Source organism: Eleutherodactylus coqui, chromosome 1 (genome assembly GCF_035609145.1).
Source record: "Eleutherodactylus coqui strain aEleCoq1 chromosome 1, aEleCoq1.hap1, whole genome shotgun sequence".
NCBI lineage: Eukaryota > Metazoa > Chordata > Amphibia > Anura > Eleutherodactylidae > Eleutherodactylus > Eleutherodactylus coqui.
This window is the reverse complement of record NC_089837.1, coordinates 228206779-228225319: the sequence shown is the minus strand read 5'-3', so window position 1 is coordinate 228225319 and position 18541 is coordinate 228206779. Positions and strand designations below refer to the sequence as shown.

The following is an 18541-nucleotide window of genomic DNA, read 5'->3' as shown; positions in this document are numbered from 1 at the left end:
TTAGCTAAGCACCACACTACCTCCAACAAAGCACAATCACTGCCTGCATGACACTCCGCTGCTTCTCCTGGGTTACATGCTGCCCAACCCCCCCGCATGACCCAGTGTCCACAGGGCACACCAAAGTGTCCCTGCACAGCCTTCAGCTGCCCTCATGCCACGCCACCCTCATGTCTATTTATAAGTGCGTCTGCCATGAGGAGGAACCGCAGGCACACACTGCAGAGGGTTGGCACGGCTAGGCAGTGACCCTCTTTAAAAGGGGCGGGGCGATAGCCCACAATGCTGTACAGAAGCAATGAGAAATATAATCCTGTGCCACCGCCATCAGGAGCTGCACACGTGGGCATAGCAATGGGGAACCTATGTGCCACACACTATTCATTCTGTCAAGGTGTCTGCATGCCCCAGTCAGACCGCGGTTTTTAATTCATAGACACAGGCAGGTACAACTCCCTATTGTGAAGTCCCTGTGGACCGACAGCATGGGTGGCTCCCTGGAACCCACCGGCGGTACATAAAAATATCCCATTGCATTGCCCAACACAGCTGAGGTAGTAATGTCGTGCTTAATGCAGGTGGGCTTCGGCCCACACTGCATGCCCCAGTCTGACTGGGGTTCTTTAGAAGTGGAAACAGATGCATTTATAATTCCCTGTGGACCCACAGCATGGGTGGGTGCCAGGAAGCCACCGGCGGTACATAAAAATATCCCATTGCATTGCCCAACACAGCTGAGGTAGTAATGTCGTGCTTAATGCAGGTGGGCTTCGGCCCACACTGCATGCCCCAGTCTGACTGGGGTTCTTTAGAAGTGGAAACAGATGCATTTATAATTCCCTGTGGACCCACAGCATGGGTGGCTCCCTGGAACCCACCGGCGGTACATAAAAATATCCCATTGCAGTGCCCATCACAGCTGAGGTAGTAATGTCATGCTTAATGCAGGTGGGCTTCGGCCCACACTGCATGCCCCAGTCAGACTGGGGTTCTTTACAAGTGGAAACAGATGCATTTATAATTCCCTGTGGACCCACAGCATGGGTGGGTGCCAGAAAGCCACCGGCGGTACATAAAAATATCCCATTGCATTGCCCAACACAGCTGAGGTAGTAATGTTGTGCTTAATACAGGTGGGCTTCAGCCCACACTGCATGCCCCAGTCTGACTGGTAATATGTACCTTAACAGTAACCTCGTTGGTGGTAATGTGGTGGTGACTGCGGACCTGGTAGCGCGGTTTAATGTAGTTGGTTCTCGGAATGTGGCCAGGATTAAGTGGGCCGTGGCGGGGGGATGGTGGTGGTGCTCTCTTGTTGTGTCGTTAAAGGTGAAATTCTTGGACTGCCACCAGACGGACCAATGCAAAGGTATTTGCCAAGAATGTTTTCATTGTTGGAGGAGGAGGGGGATGTTTTGGAGGCACTATGTGTCCTCTACACGTGTCCGTTGTTATATGCACCTTAACAGTAACAGCGTTGGTGGGAAATGGCCTCGCCGCCATCATGTCTTTGTGAAGCCTCTGTTTCCACACCCCAGTGACATACCATTAGCAGCGGTATAGGCAGAGCCCAGAATTATTAACATTTCAGCGGTAGCATTAGGGACAGGCCCCACTAACATATCACTAGCAGCAGTATAGGGGGAGCGCAGTCTTAGTTCCATTGCAGTAATAGTAGCACTCAAGACAGGCCCCAGTAACATTCCCATTGCAGCAGTTTAGGGAGATAACAGTCTCTTTCACATTTCAGTAGTTGCAGTATAGACAAGGCCCCAGTTACATTTATGTAGCTAAAGTGTAGGCCAACCACACACACCTTTCTGTACGATGAGTGCAGGCGAAGAACATAGAAATTACTATGATTACACTGTAGGTGAGGGCCCAAAAAAATTGGTGTACCAACAGTACTAATGTACCTCAGAAAAAATTGTCCATGCCCAACCAAGATGGCAGGTGAAACCCATTAATCGCTTTGGTTAATGTGGCTTAAGTGGTAACTAGGCCTGGAGGCAGCCCAGTTTAACGAAAAATTGGTTCAAGTTAAAGTTTCAACGCTTTTAAGAGCATTGAAACGTATAAAAATTTTTAAGAAAAATTATATGAGTGAGCCTTGTGGCCCTAAGAAAAATTGCCCGTTCGGCATGATTACGTGAGGTTTCAGGAGGAGGAGCAGGAGGAGGAGGAGGAGGAATATTATACACAGATTGATGAAGCAGAAATGTCCCCGTTTTGGATGGTGAGAGAGAACGATGCTTCCATCCGCGGGTGCAGCCTACATATTGTTTAGGTATCGCTGCTGTCTGCTGGTGGAGAAGAAAAGTCTGGGGAAATCCAGGCTTTGTTCATCTTTATGAGTGTAAGCCTATCGGCACTGTCGGTTGACAGGCGGGTACGCTTATCTGTGATGATTCCCCCAGCTGCACTAAACACCCTCTCTGACAAGACGCTAGCCGCAGGACAAGCAAGCACCTCCAGGGCATACAGCGCGAGTTCAGGCCACGTGTCCAGCTTCGACACCCAGTAGTTGTAGGTGGCAGAGGCGTCAGGGAGGACGGTCGTGCGATCGGCTACGTACTCCCTCACCATCCTTTTACAGTGCTCCCGCCGACTCAGCCTTGACTGGGGAGCGGTGACACAGTCTTGCTGGGGAGCCATAAAGCTGTCCAGGGCCTTAAAGACTGTTGTACTGCCTGTGCTGTACATGCTGCTCGATCTCCGCACCTCCCCTGCTACCTGACCCTCGGAACTGCGCCTTCTGCCACTAGCGCTGTCGGATGGGAATTTTACCATCAGCTTGTCCGCCAGGGTCCTGTGGTATAGCAACACTCTCGAACCCCTTTCCTCTTCGGAAATGAGAGTGGAAAGGTTCTCCTTATACCGTGGGTCGAGCAGTGTGTACACCCAGTAATCCGTAGTGGCCAGAATGCGTGTAACGCGAGGGTCACGAGAAAGGCATCCTAACATGAAGTCAGCCATGTGTGCCAGGGTACCTGTACGCAACACATGGCTGTCTTCACTAGGAAGATGACTTTCAGGATCCTCCTCCTCCTCAGGCCATACACGCTGAAAGGATGACAGGCAAGCAGCATGGGTACCGTCAGCAGTGGGCCAAGCTGTCTCTTCCCCCTCCTCCTCATCCTGCTCATGCTCCTCCTCCTCAACGCGCTGAGATATAGACAGGAGGGTGCTCTGACTATCCAGCGACATACTGTCTTCCCAAGCCTCTGTTTCCGAGCGCAAAGCGTCTGCGTTTATGCTTTGCAGGGAACTTCTGAAGATGCATAGCAGAGGAATGGTGACGCTAATGATTGCAGCATCACCGCTCACCACCTGGGTAGACTGCTCAAAGTTTCGAAGGACCTGGCAGATGTCTGCCAACCAGGCCCACTCTTCTGAAAAGAATTGAGGAGGCTGACTCCCACTGCGCCGCCCATGTTGGAGTTGGTATTCCACTATAGCTCTACGCTGCTCATAGAGCCTGGCCAACATGTGGAGCGTAGAGTTCCACCGTGTGGGCACGTCGCACAGCAGTCGGTGCACTGGCAGAGTAAACCGATGTTGCAGGGTCCGCAGGGTGGCAGCGTGCGTGTGGGACTTGCGGAAATGTGCGCAGAGCCGGCGCACCTTTACGAGCAGGTCTGACAAGCGTGGGTAGCTTTTCAGAAAGCGCTGAACCACCAAATTAAAGACGTGGGCCAGGCATGGCACGTGCGTGAGGCTGCCGAGCTGCAGAGCCGCCACCAGGTTACGGCCGTTGTCACACACGACCAGGCCCGGTTGGAGGCTCAGCGGCGCAAGCCAGCGGTCGGTCTGCTCTGTCAGACCCTGCAGCAGTTCGTGGGCCGTGTGCCTCTTATCTCCTAAGCTGAGTAGTTTCAGCACGGCCTGCTGACACTTGCCCACCGCTGTGCTGCCACGACGCACGACACCGACTGCTGGCGACGCGCTGCTGCTGCTGACACATCTTGATTGCGAGACAGAGGTTGCGTTGGAGGAGGAGGAGGGTGCTTTAGTGGAGGAAGCATACACCGCCGCAGATACCACCACCGAGCTGGGGCCCGCAATTCTGGGGGTGGGTAGGACGTGAGCGGTCCCAGGCTCTGACTCTGCCCCAGCCTCCACTAAATTCACCCAATGTGCCGTCAGGGAGATGTAGTGGCCCTGCCCGCCTGTGCTTGTCCACGTGTCCGTTGTTAAGTGGACCTTGCAGGAACCACGTTGGTGAGGGCGCGTACAATGTTGCGGGAGACGTGGTCGTGCAGGGCTGGGACGGCACATCGGGAAAAGTAGTGGCGACTGGGAACTGAGTAGCGCGGGGCCGCCGCCGCCATCATACTTTTGAAGGACTCCGTTTCCACAACCCTATATGGCAGCATCTCAAGGCTGATAAATTTGGCTATGTGGACGGTTAACGCTTGAGCGTGCGGGTGCGTGGCGGCGTACTTGCGCTTGCGCTCAAACACTTGCGCTAGCGACGGCTAGACGGTGCGGTGCGAGACATTGCTGGATTGGGCCGAGGACAGCGGAGGTGAGGGTGTGGGTGCAGGCCAGGAGACGGTAGTGCCTGTGTCCTCAGAGCGGGGTTGGATCTCAGTGGCAGGTTGGGGCACAGGGGGAGAGGCAGCGGTGCAAAACGGAGGCGGTGAACGGCCTTCGTCCCACCTTGTGGGGTGCTTGGCCATCATATGTCTGCGCATGCTGGTGGTGGTGAGGCTGTTGGTGGTGGCTCCCCGGCTGATCTTGGCGCGACAAAGGTTGCACACCACTGTTCGTCGGTCGTCAGGCGTCTCTGTGAAAAACTGCCAGACCTTTGAGCACCTTGGCCTCTGCAGGGTGGCATGGCGCGAGGGTGCGCTTTGGGAAACAGTTGGTGGATTATTCGGTCTGGCCCTGCCTCTACCCCTGGCCACCGCACTGCCTCTTGCAACCTGCCCTGCTGCTGCCCTTGCCTCCCCCTCTGAAGACCTGTCCTGAGTAGGCGTTGCAAACCAGGTGGGGTCAGTCACCTCATTGTCCTGCTGCTCTTCCTCAGAATCCTCTGTGCGCTCCTCCCTCGGACTTACTGCCCTTACTACTACCTCACCGATAGACAACTGTGTCTCATCGTCATCGTCCTCCTCACCCACTGAAAGGTCTTGAGACAGTTGCCAGAAGTCCCCAGCCTCATCCCCCGGACCCCGGGAACTTTCCAATGGTTGGGCATCAGTGACGATAAACTCCTCTGGTGGGAGAGGAACCACTGCTGCCCAATCTGAGCAGGGGCCCGAGAACAGTTCCTGGGAGTGTTCCCGCTCCTGAGCATGTGTCATTGTAGTGGAGTGAGGAGGCTGGGAGGAAGGAGGAGCAGCAGACAGAGGATTCGGATTTGGAGCAGTGGACGGTGCAGAACTGTGGGTGGACGATAGGTTGCTCGAAGCACTTTCTGCCATCCACGACAGGACCTGCTCACACTGCTCATTTTCTAATAAAGGTCTCCCGCGTGGACCCATTAATTGTGCGATGAATGTGGGGACGCCAGAAACGTGCCTCTCTCGTAATCGCGCAGCAGTCGGCTGCGATACACCTGGATCAGGAGTTCGGCCTGTGCCCACACCCTCACTTGGCCCTCCGCGTCCTCGGCCGCGTCCACGTCCTCTAGGCCTACCCCTACCCCTCAGCATGCTGTATTACCAGTGATTTGATTTCCCAGGCAGGAAATAAATTGGCGCAAGCCTGCTGTTAAACATAGCTGGCTGCATATGATTTATTTACGTTCTGCACCCACCACACACGTACCCAGAACGCTGAGGACTGTCCGAGGCAGGCCAAATAGAATGTTTCCCTTTTTTTTTTTAAAGGGAAGGCCCACTGACTATATTCAATCAGATAAGAAATGTGTTCCACAGAACTGCAGTGTTATATGAAGTGCAGCAGAGCGGTGATTTTTCCCAGGCAGGAAATAAATTGGCGCAAGCCTGCTGTTAAACGTAGCTGGCTGCGTATGATTTATTTACGTTCTGCACCCACCACACACGTACCCCGAACGCTGAGGACTGTCAGAGGCAGGCCAAATAGAATGTTTCCCTTTTTTTTTTAAAGGGAAGGCCCACTGACTATATTCAATCAGATAAGAAATGTGTTCCACAGAACTGCAGTGTTATATGAAGTGCAGCAGAACGGTGATTTTTCCCAGGCAGGAAATAAATTGGCACAAGCCTGCTGTTAAACGTAGCTGGCTGCGTATGATTTATTTACGTTCTGCACCCACCACACACGTACCCAGAACGCTGAGGACTGTCAGAGGCAGGCCAAATAGAATGTTTCCCTTTTTTTTTAAAGGGAAGGCCCACTGACTATATTCAATCAGATAAGAAATGTGTTCCACAGAACTGCAGTGTTATATGAATTGCAGCAGAGCGGTGATTTTTCCCAGGCAGGAAATAAATTGGCGCAAGCCTGCTGTTAAACGTAGCTGGCTGCGTATGATTTATTTACGTTCTGCACCCACCACACACGTACCCAGAACGCTGAGGACTGTCAGAGGCAGGCCAAATAGAATGTTTCCCTTTTTTTTTTAAAGGGAAGGCCCACTGACTATATTCAATCAGATAAGAAATGTGTTCCACAGAACTACAGTGTTATATGAAGTGCAGCAGAGCGGTGATTTTTCCCAGGCAGGAAATAAATTGGCGCAAGCCTGCTGTTAAACGTAGCTGGCTGCGTATGATTTATTTACGTTCTGCACCCACCACACACGTACCCAGAACGCTGAGGACTGTCAGAGGCAGGCCAAATAGAATGTTTCCCTTTTTTTTTTAAAGGGAAGGCCCACTGACTATATTCAATCAGATAAGAAATGTGTTCCACAGAACTGCAGTGTTATATGAAGTGCAGCAGAGCGGTGATTTTTCCCAGGCAGGAAATAAATTGGCGCAAGCCTGCTGTTAAACGTAGCTGGCTGCGTATGATTTATTTACGTTCTGCACCCACCACACACGTACCCAGAACGCTGAGGACTGTCAGAGGCAGGCCAAATAGAATGTTTCCCTTTTTTTTTTAAAGAAAAGGCCCACTGACTATATTCAATCAATAATATATGTCTTCTGGCCCTGCCTACACAATTCTGTCCCTGTAGTATTACTGCAGGGCGCAATGCTCTGCACAGCCGATTTTGAAAAAAAAAAAAAAATGCAACACTGCTAACAGCAGCCTGCACAGTACTGCACATGGTTAAATGTGGCCCTAAGAAGGACCGTTGGGGTTCTTGAAGCCTACACTCACTCCTAACACTCTCCCTGCCTAACCACCACTTCTGTCCCTGTAGTATTACTGCAGGGCGCAATGCTCTGCACAGCCGATTTTGAAAAAAAAAGGTGCAACACTCCTAACAGAAGCCTCCACACTACTGCACACGGATAGATGTGGCCCTAAGAAGGACCGTTGGGGTTCTTGAAGCCTACACTCACTTCTAACACTCTCCCTACAGCAGCTCCAACACAACAGCACTTTCCCTCAGCTATCTCACAAGGCATCTGAGGCGAGCCGTGGGAGGGGCCGACTTTTATACTCCGGTGACATCTGATCTCCCCAGCCACTCACAGCAGGGGGGTGGTATAGGGCTGGAACATCACAGGGGGAAGTTGTAATGCCTTCCCTGTCTTTCAATTGGCCAGAAAAGCGCGCTAACGTCTCAGACAGGAAACTGAAAGTAACCCGAACATCGTGTGGTACTCGTTACGAGTAACGAGCATCCTGAACACGCTAATATTCGCCCGAGCATCAAGCTCGGACGAGTACGTTCGCTCATCTCTAGTAATATCCCCTAGAATATAATCTAAATATTTTATTATTCAAAAGACAAATACAACATTGAATGATCTTAAAACTAAAGGGGCAAATGGTGGTAGCAATGAGATGTGACCAGCAGTCATCAATGAATATCATGTGTGTAGTTGTGCATATACGTACTAAAACATAGGCCTGAATGGCCAATTTACAAAAGCCTATGTGGAAATTAATAAGTCAGCACCACTAAAAACCCGATTAAAATCTAATCTATAGCCATCCCGCTATATGTTTTGCCTTGCGAGAAGAACAAGGGAGTAAAACAACCAGAGCTATAGTAAATTGGGGTGGTATTTATTTTTTACATTTCCACAACCTGGGAGATGGAGGTCTGGCTGCTGACCTAGGACATGCTTTAATATGGGGTAGATGCCAATGTTTGTGAAGGTGGCGTTGATGGTGGCAGCTCAACGTCTGCTCTCCGTTTCCCACTACTGGCTCTGTATCCTGCAGCCCCATCATCAAATGCAGAGGAGAGGCCTGAAGTAGGTGTGCTACTACCCCTACACAAAGCTGGCTTTCTGTGCTCAGAGGCTACTGCATGAACATGGAAGGAGATGCAGGAAAAAAGCAGTGGAAGAGGGAGCAAGATGAGGCTGACTCTTTGCCCTCTGGTCAAGTAGTCACTCCAAGACAGCGGGTATTAGGAAATCATGTGACTGTTCATTTCATACAAGTTGTGTTGAGGTTGTTTACGTAGTTGTCATGTTTTAAACGTTTACCACAGATCTTATTCATGACCTCTCTTCTGTGATCACATGTGCTTTCAAAGAATTCCCAGGCTGCATAAGTCCTGCACCTAGCTGTGGGCCTGATGTTGTTGTTGCTGCAACTAGTATTGCCTGCGGGTGGTGACACTACGCTTTTGTTTTTCTGCGACATCGTACGCACAGTCTTGGCAGAGTTCTTCCCCGCACCATCGGCCTCTTCCTCCACCCCGTGAGCACCTCTCATGACTCTTCCTGTCTGTCCATGTTGAGTCAAGAACCTCATCATCTTTTATCTCCTCTTCATTGTCCTTCTCCTCCTGAGTGGACTCTGTCACACTGAGCACTGGGAGCTGGCACTTCCATGCATGCTATGACCTGTTTTGTGTGCTGCAGATATAACACATAGGCAGAACCACATCTAAGGAATGGCAGTGGGCTTGCATCTTGCACAACATGGTGCTGTTGTTTCAGTGGGAGCTGCTTGAAGTGTCAACTTGGCCCGTCCTTTACAACATTTACCACCACCATTTGCATAAACCACTGTTAGCTGTGTAAGGCCTGCAAATAATTCATAGTGGCTGGGAAGGCGACTTTGAAAGATGTTTTGAGGCCACTGACATGCACTGTTTATATTTGCTGTTTCCCTGTTTTTTGTTTTTTTTCTGTATTAACAAAAAAGCACCACCAACTAAATAAGCCACAATCCCTGGGAGGCACGATATGTGAGAACAGAAGGTCACAGAGTATAGCTTGCATCTTTGTGAGCTGTCCCTGTTAGGTGCTTCATAATTGAATTCCCCAAACCTCACTGCTAGCTGCATAAGGTCTGCAAATAATTCGGAGTGATCAGGCTGATGACTTTGAACGACATATGAGGCTGTTGACAAGCACTGTGTGTATTTGCTGTTTTCCTGTTTGGTTTTCTCTTTATTTTATATTAACAAAAAAGCACTACTAAGTAAATAAGCTGCAATCCCTGGGTAGCACGATATGTGAGAACAGAAGGCCACACAGTATAGCTTGTATCTTCGTGAGCTGTCCCTGTTTGGGACAGTATAATTAAAAATCCTCAAACCTCATTGCTAGCTGCGTAAGGTGTGCAAATAATCTGAAGTGGCTGGATTGGCGACTTTGAATGATGTCTGGGGTCTCAAACAGGGGACTGCAATATTTTCCACTCCAAAGCATATTTGGCCTGTCTGCTTTGCTGCTATATACATTAACAGCAGCAGAAATATACCTTCTTTCAATGTATAGACACCGTTTTGTTTAGGCACATATAAACGTGATGCAGCTTCTTTCTTTACTCTCTTCAATTGAACCCCATTTAAGTTCTCTGTTAGTATACAAGCTTTCATATCAGCTGCAATGTATCCTTTGTAAAATATCTATCCTTATTAACAACAGACGACATCTTATATAGGCAAATAAATGTGATGCAGCTTCTCTGTTCTTGTGCTCACGTGTAAAATAGCCATTGGTTACACTGTGCCTATGTTATGTTTGTTTTGCTAGATCATGTAATGCAGGTGTCCAATGAAAATGCTGCCCCCATGCAAGATGAAGGACACATTTGATTACCTCAGCAAGGCACCCTGACTGCTTTTTGCCTGCATGCTGACCTCTGCAGCAGGCATTATGGGAAATTCAATTTTTCCATGATTTGCACTATAAATTGATTCAGACTAACCTGATTTGATTTTGCGAAAATAAGGACAATGTTATCACCTCGGCTGATCAAGATGAGCAACACTATTCAATAATCTATAATTATAAGGGGCAAGGAATTTCTGCTGTACTGGCAGATAAGCTTAAAGGGAAGGTGTCATCAGAAAATTATCTATTACATAAATTACATTTTGGTGATGATTTTTATTTTTAATTTTTTTTAAAATTTTTTTTAATTTTTAGTCACAAATTATTCAAAAAAAATCCTAAAATCTTGCATTTTACCTGCTGACCACAGAGCCTAGTAATAGGCATATGCTTCCTGATCTGTAAGGAAAGCTTTACAGCAATCATCTCACTAAGGCCTTAGTCAGACGGGCGTTTTTTGCCGCGATTTGCGCATGCGCATGCGTCCGGCGATTTTATAAAACCATTGCTTTGCAATGGTATCGGACACATGAGCGCTTTTTATGCGCTCGTCCGATAAATTATAGAACAGAAATTGCAGATCGCACCTATCTGCGATCTGCGATTCCTGTTCTCTTCTCTATATGCGCTCAATGGGGCCGGCGGCAGCAGCGCCGACCCCATTGAGAACATATAGAAGACAAATCATTCTTCTCTGCCACAGCTGTAACAGCTGTGACAGAGAAGAACGATGTTTGCCCATTGAATTCAATGGAGCCGGCAATACAGCCGCTCCATTGAAAGCAATGGGCTGCCGATGTGCGCGGGGTGAATTGTCAGGAAGGGCTTAAATATATAAGCCCTTCCCTGCAATTCATCCAGAAATGTGTTAAAATAAAAAAAAATTGTATACTCACCTTTCCGCTGTAGCCGGAGTCCAGCCGCGGCCGCTGTCAGTTCTCCTGAACTGCTTCTCGGCACTATTCAGCCGGCGGGGCTTTAAAATCCCTGTCTGCTGAATGATCTGCCTCTGATTGGTCACAGCCCTGACCAATCAGAGGCAGGTTTCACTCAAACACCCATTCATGAATTCATGAATGGGTGAGTGACTGCTGCCTCTCAGCGCTGAGCCAATCAGGGGCAGGTCTGACTCACATCCATTCATGAATTCATGAATGGGTGTGAGTGAGACATGCCTCTGATTGGCTCAGCGCTGAGCCAATCAGGGGGCAGGTCTGACTCACACCCCCTTCACACCCACTGCAGGACGGCCGCGCGGAGCTCCGGCTGCCGGGAGAAGGTGAGTACATATATATTTTTTATTTTTACACATTTTAGGATGAATTGCAGGGAAGGGCTTATATATTTAAGCCCTTCCCGACAATTCATCCCGGGCTCGCCCGCAGCGCATTGCTTTAAATGGAGCCGGCTCTATTGCCGTCTCCATTGAATGCAATGCGCTGGACAGCTCCGGCCCGTTTCTAATGAAACGCGGCTAGGAGCAGATTTTCGGGCGATTTGCGGGCGACTTGCGCGCACCGGTCACGCGATTTGCGGATGCGCATCCGTCATGCGATCCGCAAATCGCGTGAAAAAACGCCCGTGTGACTAAGGCCTAAGGCCTGTTTCACACGAGCGCTAATTTCATGTGAGTTTTGTGCGTTGCGAGATTCACAAAAGTACAACGAATATGAACTCCATTCTTTTGTATGGAATCATAGACAATGTTTCCCTCACAGCGACGCTGCAAGGAAAAAAATCATGGCGTGTCCTATTTATTCGTGTTCCTCGAAAAGCATTGCCCATTAATTTTAATAAGACCTTAAATACAACGCATGACTCTCACATGCCGTGAGATGTGCATGTGAGTGCGATGTGAGGTTTTCCATTGAAATCAATGGCAAACACTTCCGAAGTGCTTTTACACAGGATGCTTGTCAAGTACAGATACCCAACAGGTCGTCCCAGCAATGATCATTCCTGCACTTTTACACATGAACGATCATTACTCGTTCTGGCCCACCTCCATTCACACTAACCCCTTCATGACGCGTCTTCTACGGCGCACAAACTGCAACAAAAACGACATGATAACTTTATTCAATGGGTCAGTACAATTGCTATGATACCAAACTTGTATACCGTATTTTCCGGACTATAAGGCGCACATAAAATGCTGAGAATTTCTCAGAAATAGAAAGTGCGCCTTATAATCCGGTGCGCCTTATATATGAACCCGACAGTAAAGAAAGGGGTTCATACAGGATCCTTTACCTCTATCGTGGGCGGCATACCACAGCACACACCATGCTCCTCCCCCCCCCCCCCCCCCCGTGCGCCTATGAATTTATTCTTCACTTGGGTTTTTACAGTACAGGTGCTCCCCGACTTGCGAACAGGTTCCGTTCCGGGAGCCCGTTCGCAAGTCCGTTTTGTTCGCAAGTCAAACAAGTAGTAGTATGGAGCGGGATCGCGGGTGGATCCTGCTCCATACAACGTCGGGTGCCGGCTGTTCTTACAGCGGGCACCCGGCGGCAGCAGTTCCGACGAGCCGCGCCGCTTGTCAGAACTGTTAACACTTTAAATATCGCTCTGACAGCGGTATTTAAAGTGTTAACAGTTCTAACGAGCGGCGCAGCTCATCAGAACTGCTGCCGCCGGGTGCCCGCTGTAAGAACAGCCTGCAACCGATGTTCAGGGGGCCCGTACAGCGTCCCACGATGAGATCGCGGGACGCTGTGCGGTTGCTAGGCAGCAGGGGACCTCCTGAAAGGCCCCAGGGCTGTCTATGCAGAGTGCCCATCTAGCGCACGACTTGCTAGGCGCTCTGCATAGACAGCCCTAGGGCCTTTCAGAAGGCCCCTGGCTGCCTAGCAACCGCGATCTGACCGGACAGGCTTCTCTCAGGCTTGATAGAAGCCTCTCCGGCCCCTGCACAGCACTAATGTGCTGCGCCTTATAATCCAGTGTGCCTTATATATGAAACAAGATTGCTTATAATGCGCTCATAGAAAGTGCGCCTTATAATCCGGTGCGCCTTATAGTCCGGAAAATACGGTAGTTTTTTTTTTACTATACTACTCTTTTTTTTCAAAGACATTTAATTTTTTTCAATTATTTTCTGCCGTCATCTTGTGCGCGCAATAACTTTTTATATTTTCCGACGACGTAGTTGAGCGAGGGCTCATTTTTTGTGGGATGTCCTGTAGTTTCCGTTAATACTAATTTGGAATACATACGACTCTTTGATCGCTTTTTATTGCGTTTTTTCTGGGAGACAGGTAACTGAAAAAGTTCATTTCTGGCGTTCTTTATTTTTTTTTCGGACGACGTTCACCGTGCGGGGTAAATAATGTGCTATTTTGATAGAGCTGAGTTTTACGGATGCGGCGATACCAGATATGTATTTTTATTTTATTATTTAGATTTTTTAATTATAGATATGGCAAAGGGGGGGTGATTTAAACTTTTATTATTCTTTTTTTTACAACTAAAAAAACTTTACTGATTTTTTTTTTTTTTTACTGTACATTCAAGTCCCCATGGGGGACTACAATATGTGATGCTTTGATCGCTCCTGCAGTATGACGTAATGCTACAGCATTACGTCATACTGCAATTTCACAGGCAGCCTAGCAAGCCACCCCACGGGAATGGCTTGATAGTCAGTCTCTCAAGGCAGCCCTGGGGCCTTTCAGAAGGCCCCCGGCCGCCATGACACCTGCACAGCTCCCCTGATCTTACCGTGGGGGGGGGGGACCCTGGGGGATTTAAATGCCGCTGTCAGAACTGACAGTGGCATTTAAAGGGTTAATATTGCCCACGGGTGTCAGCTGTAATAGACGCCCCGCGACCTCTCTTCATACCTACCCCAACGCTCCAGGACCTAAATGTATGTCCAGGAGCGGGAGGGGGTTAAACAAGCAGTCGCTCATAGATGAGCAACTGCCTGCATAGACGGGCTGATCCGTCATTCAGTTTTTACGTGTGCAGAAACTGAATGGCAAATGATTTTATCGTTCATCATTCAGTCATACATGCATTTAGGCTGATAGATAATTGTTCAAAATCTCATTGATTGTGGAAATCTTGACAATTCCTCAACCCATGTAATACAGGCTAGTAGCTCAGATTAGGCTGACACCCAACACACTCTGCCAGTGACTCAGTGCTTGGGGTGTGTGTCTCAGTATTACACCTAATGCACTAAGACAGGGTGCGTTGGGGCTCACTGGGGAGCAGACACGATTTTAGGAGGAGATGCCGTATACAGTACAGAATAGCTTCTGCCCATTCAATGTGTGCGGCCAGGCAGCAGTATTGGAAGATCACCTGTTGGGATAAATAGATTATCTAGACAAATATCAGCAGCAGTTATTACTATAATATATACAGTGCTGTAATACAGATGAGAGTGCCGGCACAGTAGAACAGAAGTCCCCGTGTTTACTTGCCCTATTCAGCTATGCAGCTAGCTGAAGATGGATTTTGCTTAGCAATGCTTCTCAGGTGCATAGCTGAATATGAATAGAAGCAGCTCTTCAAGATTTTTTTCTACAAAAATGTATAGAACAGGCTGATTAACTCCTTCACGACAACCAAACGTATATTAAAAGTTTAAAAAACCCTTTCCCCATTTTTATTCTATGTGCACTATACGCATCACTAGTCTAAGACCCTACACCGCCTTTGATTGACCAGTGCCCTTCACATGAGCAGCATTGACCAGTCAGAGCAGCATGTATTGTCTTGGACTACGGATGCATGCTATGCACAGTGTACATCAGGTAGTCAGAGAAGTAGTTTAACCATCAATGTTTTTCTACACCCAGAGGGTCGCTTTAAAAGGAAAAAATGTTTTTTTGACTTTTTTAAAAAGCAGTAAAACATAAAAAACTCTATACATTTGGTATTTCTGTAATTGTACTGACCAACAAATAAAGTGAACACGTCATTTTACCACTCTAAAAGCCGTGAAGACAAAACTCCCCAAAAATGTCACAGTTGCATTTATTTTCATTTTACCCGGCTTGATCTTTTGAAAGCTTTTAGTACGTGCCATGGTACATTAAATTGTACAATTAAACAACTCGTTCCACAAAAAACTAAATCTCATACAGCTATGTCGATAAAATAAAACTATAGAGAGTATGGGGGCTAAGAACACAAAAATCAAAAAACCTCTGATCTTGAATGAGTTAAACATATTGCAAAAATGCTTCGAATTGCCAATTATGTACATTACAAAAATGTAAATGACTCTTACACTTTAATGTATTCACCGAAGACTCAACTACCTTGCTGAATTTCCAGTACTTTATTTCAGTGCTTTCCTGAGACTTGTTTAATAAAACAAATAGAAGTTCCTGTACTATTAACTAGCAGATCAGGCGGGCATAGATATACGACGTTCCTCCACATTACGAATGTAGGCCTAATTTACTGCAATCTCATTTCTAGGTTTTATGCACAGTTTGCTTCGAGCAATTTTATTTTATGAGAATTCTGCATTTGAATTTTCTTAAGTATTTGTTTTTTATGGTCATTACTGTTAACAGTCTTCATATTCTTATAGTTCACATAGAGTAGAAGTGTCATCCTCCGTGATTTTATTTCCACATTGATCTCCTGTTGGTACTGTTCCTCACCCAAGATAATGGCGCAGTAAATGTTCTTTAAGTCAGTAGGTGGAGAGCTCATTTAGGAAATGTTATGAAGCAGCTCGGGTTTTGATAGATTGTAAGGCCGTTATTCATTGTTTAGTGAAGCATTATTTATGAGCCGATTTAAATGGCTTACCTATTTGCCAGTCCCAGGGTACTTTTAGCAACTCTTTATGTTCCATTATTGCTCTGAAAGACAATACAGATTTCAATTCAGACACAGTCTAATATGTCAATCTAAAAAATAGTACATTATACAAATAACGAATGAAAAGAAATCAATTTACTAGCATAGCGGAACTTCTTAGGTTTAATCAAAAAATATTTCTCAATATACATGAAACATGAATCCTGTTTTATCTTTGTTAGATTGAAGGGCATTTATGAAAGTTAGGGATTGTAACAATGCAGTTGGGTAACCTAAGAGCAACTCATTTCTCTTTTAGAATGTAATGTAAAAGAGTAACTGCACTATCATTTTTTTAAATCTAAAGACGAAGCAATTTTAAGCATTTTTTCCCCATTTTAATTAACCAATTCTGGGATTTTAATAGAAAATTGTTCAAGAATGGCTGTCCCCTATCCAGCTATAGGTGAATCCATCTTCAGCTGCATAGCTGAATCTAGCTAATGATGTTGGGGATCGCTGCTCCTCAGCATGCCTGCACTGTGCTACATTATGTTTGGCATGATTGTGTAAGGTTTGTATTAATGCTGGTTTATCAACCTATAATTATTTTATTTGCTCCTGTAGTCTTATTTTGTGTCCTGGCTGTCACAAACACTGTCCTTCCTTGGAAGAAACTGCCTTCAGCTTCTCATCACATCTCACTGTCTCCACTCCCCAAGTAGTCGGTGCACTGTTTCTCAGTGTCAGTGTATTGGGTTTAATACTGACACATACAGTATTCTACCAAAAGCAATTGGACACCTGAGCAAGAATCAAAAGTAGTATTTATTTACTTATGTTGATACGTAGTTGCCTCCTTTGGCCCTAATGACATCGGATACTCTCCGTGGTATAGTTTCTACTAACATCTGACACACTTCAGCTGGCATTTCCCTCCATCCATCCATTTGAGTTCTCAGCCAATCTTCAATGTTGCAAGGAACGTTGTCATTAGACGGCGAGCAATGGAAGAACATTCTACCGAGTGATGAATCACGCTACGCCATCCTCAAATCAGATGAACGTACCTGGGTGTGGAGAAGGTGTGGAGAATACCTTTTGCCTGAGTGTTTTGTGCCAACAGTTAAAGTACAACAGAGGTTTTGTTATGATCTGGGAATGTTTTACATGGAATGGTCTTGGTCCATTGGTTGTAATAGCAAGAACCATGATCAAAAAGGTGTACAGTTAGTCCCCGACTTGCGAACAGGTTCCGTTCCGGGAGCCCGTTCGCAAGTCCGTTTTGTTCGCAAGTCGAACAAATGGTTGTATGGAGGGGATCACGGGTGGATCCCGCTCCATACAACGTCGGGTGCAGGCTGTTCTTACAGCGGGCACCCGGCGGCAGCAGTTCCGACGAGCCGTGGCGCTTGTCGGAACTGTTAACACTTTAAATACCGCTCTGACAGCGGTATTTAAAGTGTTAACAGTTCTGACGAGCGGCGCGGCTCGTCGGAACTGCTGCCGCCGGTTGCCCGCTGTAAGAAACAGCCTGCACCCGACGTTCAGAGGGCCCGTACAGCGTCCCACGATGAGATCGTGGGACGCTGTACGGTTGCTAGGCAGCCGGGGACCTCCTGAAAGGTCCCAGGGCTGCCTATGCAGAGTGCCTATCAAGCGCACGGCTTGTTAGGCGCTCTGCATAGACAGCCCTAGGGCCTTTCAGAAGGCCCCCGGCTGCCCAGCAACCGCGATGTGACCGGACAGGCTTCTATCAGGCTTGATAGAAGCCTGTCCGGTCCCTGCACAGCATGATGTAATGCCATAGCATTACATCATACTGTGCTGTACAGATAGTTCGTATCTAGCAAAATTCGTAAGTCGAATGTTCGCAAGTAGGGGACTATCTGTACATAGAAATTCTAGATAATAATGTGCTGCCGACAATGTGGAAATACTCTAAAGAATTGTTGCCCATTTCCAAACAAGACAACGCGCCTTGTCACAAATCCTTTTTTTATATTGGTCTGCAGATATGGATGTTTCACGCTTGGACTGGTCTGTACAGAATCCCAACCTGAACCTTACCGAACAGCTTTGCATTGAACTAGAACATCAGATCAGGAAATATGAACAGCATCCATTTTCTTTGATACAACTAGCCAGACATTTGCAGGATGAATGGAGGGAAATACCACCTGATGTGTATCAGATGTTAGAAAGTATGCCACAGAGACTATTCAATGTCATTAGGGCCAAAGGAAGCCCCATTATGTATTAACATATTATATAAATGCTACTTTTGCTTTTTGCTCAGTTGTCATATTACTTTTGATAGGATAGCATCTGATACACTGAGAAACTGAGAAAATGCATCAGGTACTCAAGAAGTAGAGATGACACACACTGAAGAAAAGCTCAGAAGCATCTCCTGTCAACAGTAGCTATATTCAGCTACGCAGGGGCAGCCATTATAGAGGAATTTTCTATTAAAAATAGGTTAATTGAAGATAGAGAAAAAAATGCCTAAATCGCCTTTTCGTTCCATTCTTTAAATTGAAAGTGCAGTTACTCTTGAAGAATGAAGTCTAGAAGTGTTGACTTGTATAGAAAACCCATTTTTAAAGACTGTATTTCAGAATTTTAAAACAATGGCGGGG

At 47.1% G+C, this 18541-nt stretch overlaps 1 protein-coding gene across 1 annotated transcript in view; it reads right to left on the bottom strand.

Annotated features, from left to right (window-relative positions):
- The window catches only part of SLC35F1 (solute carrier family 35 member F1), a 357501-nt gene that overhangs the window by 22614 nt on the left and 316346 nt on the right, over positions 1-18541 (bottom strand). Inside the window, exon 6 of the mRNA XM_066591135.1 lies at positions 15909-15961. Coding sequence (XP_066447232.1) covers positions 15909-15961 — 53 coding nt within the window. The remainder of the gene's footprint in view (positions 1-15908; positions 15962-18541) is intronic.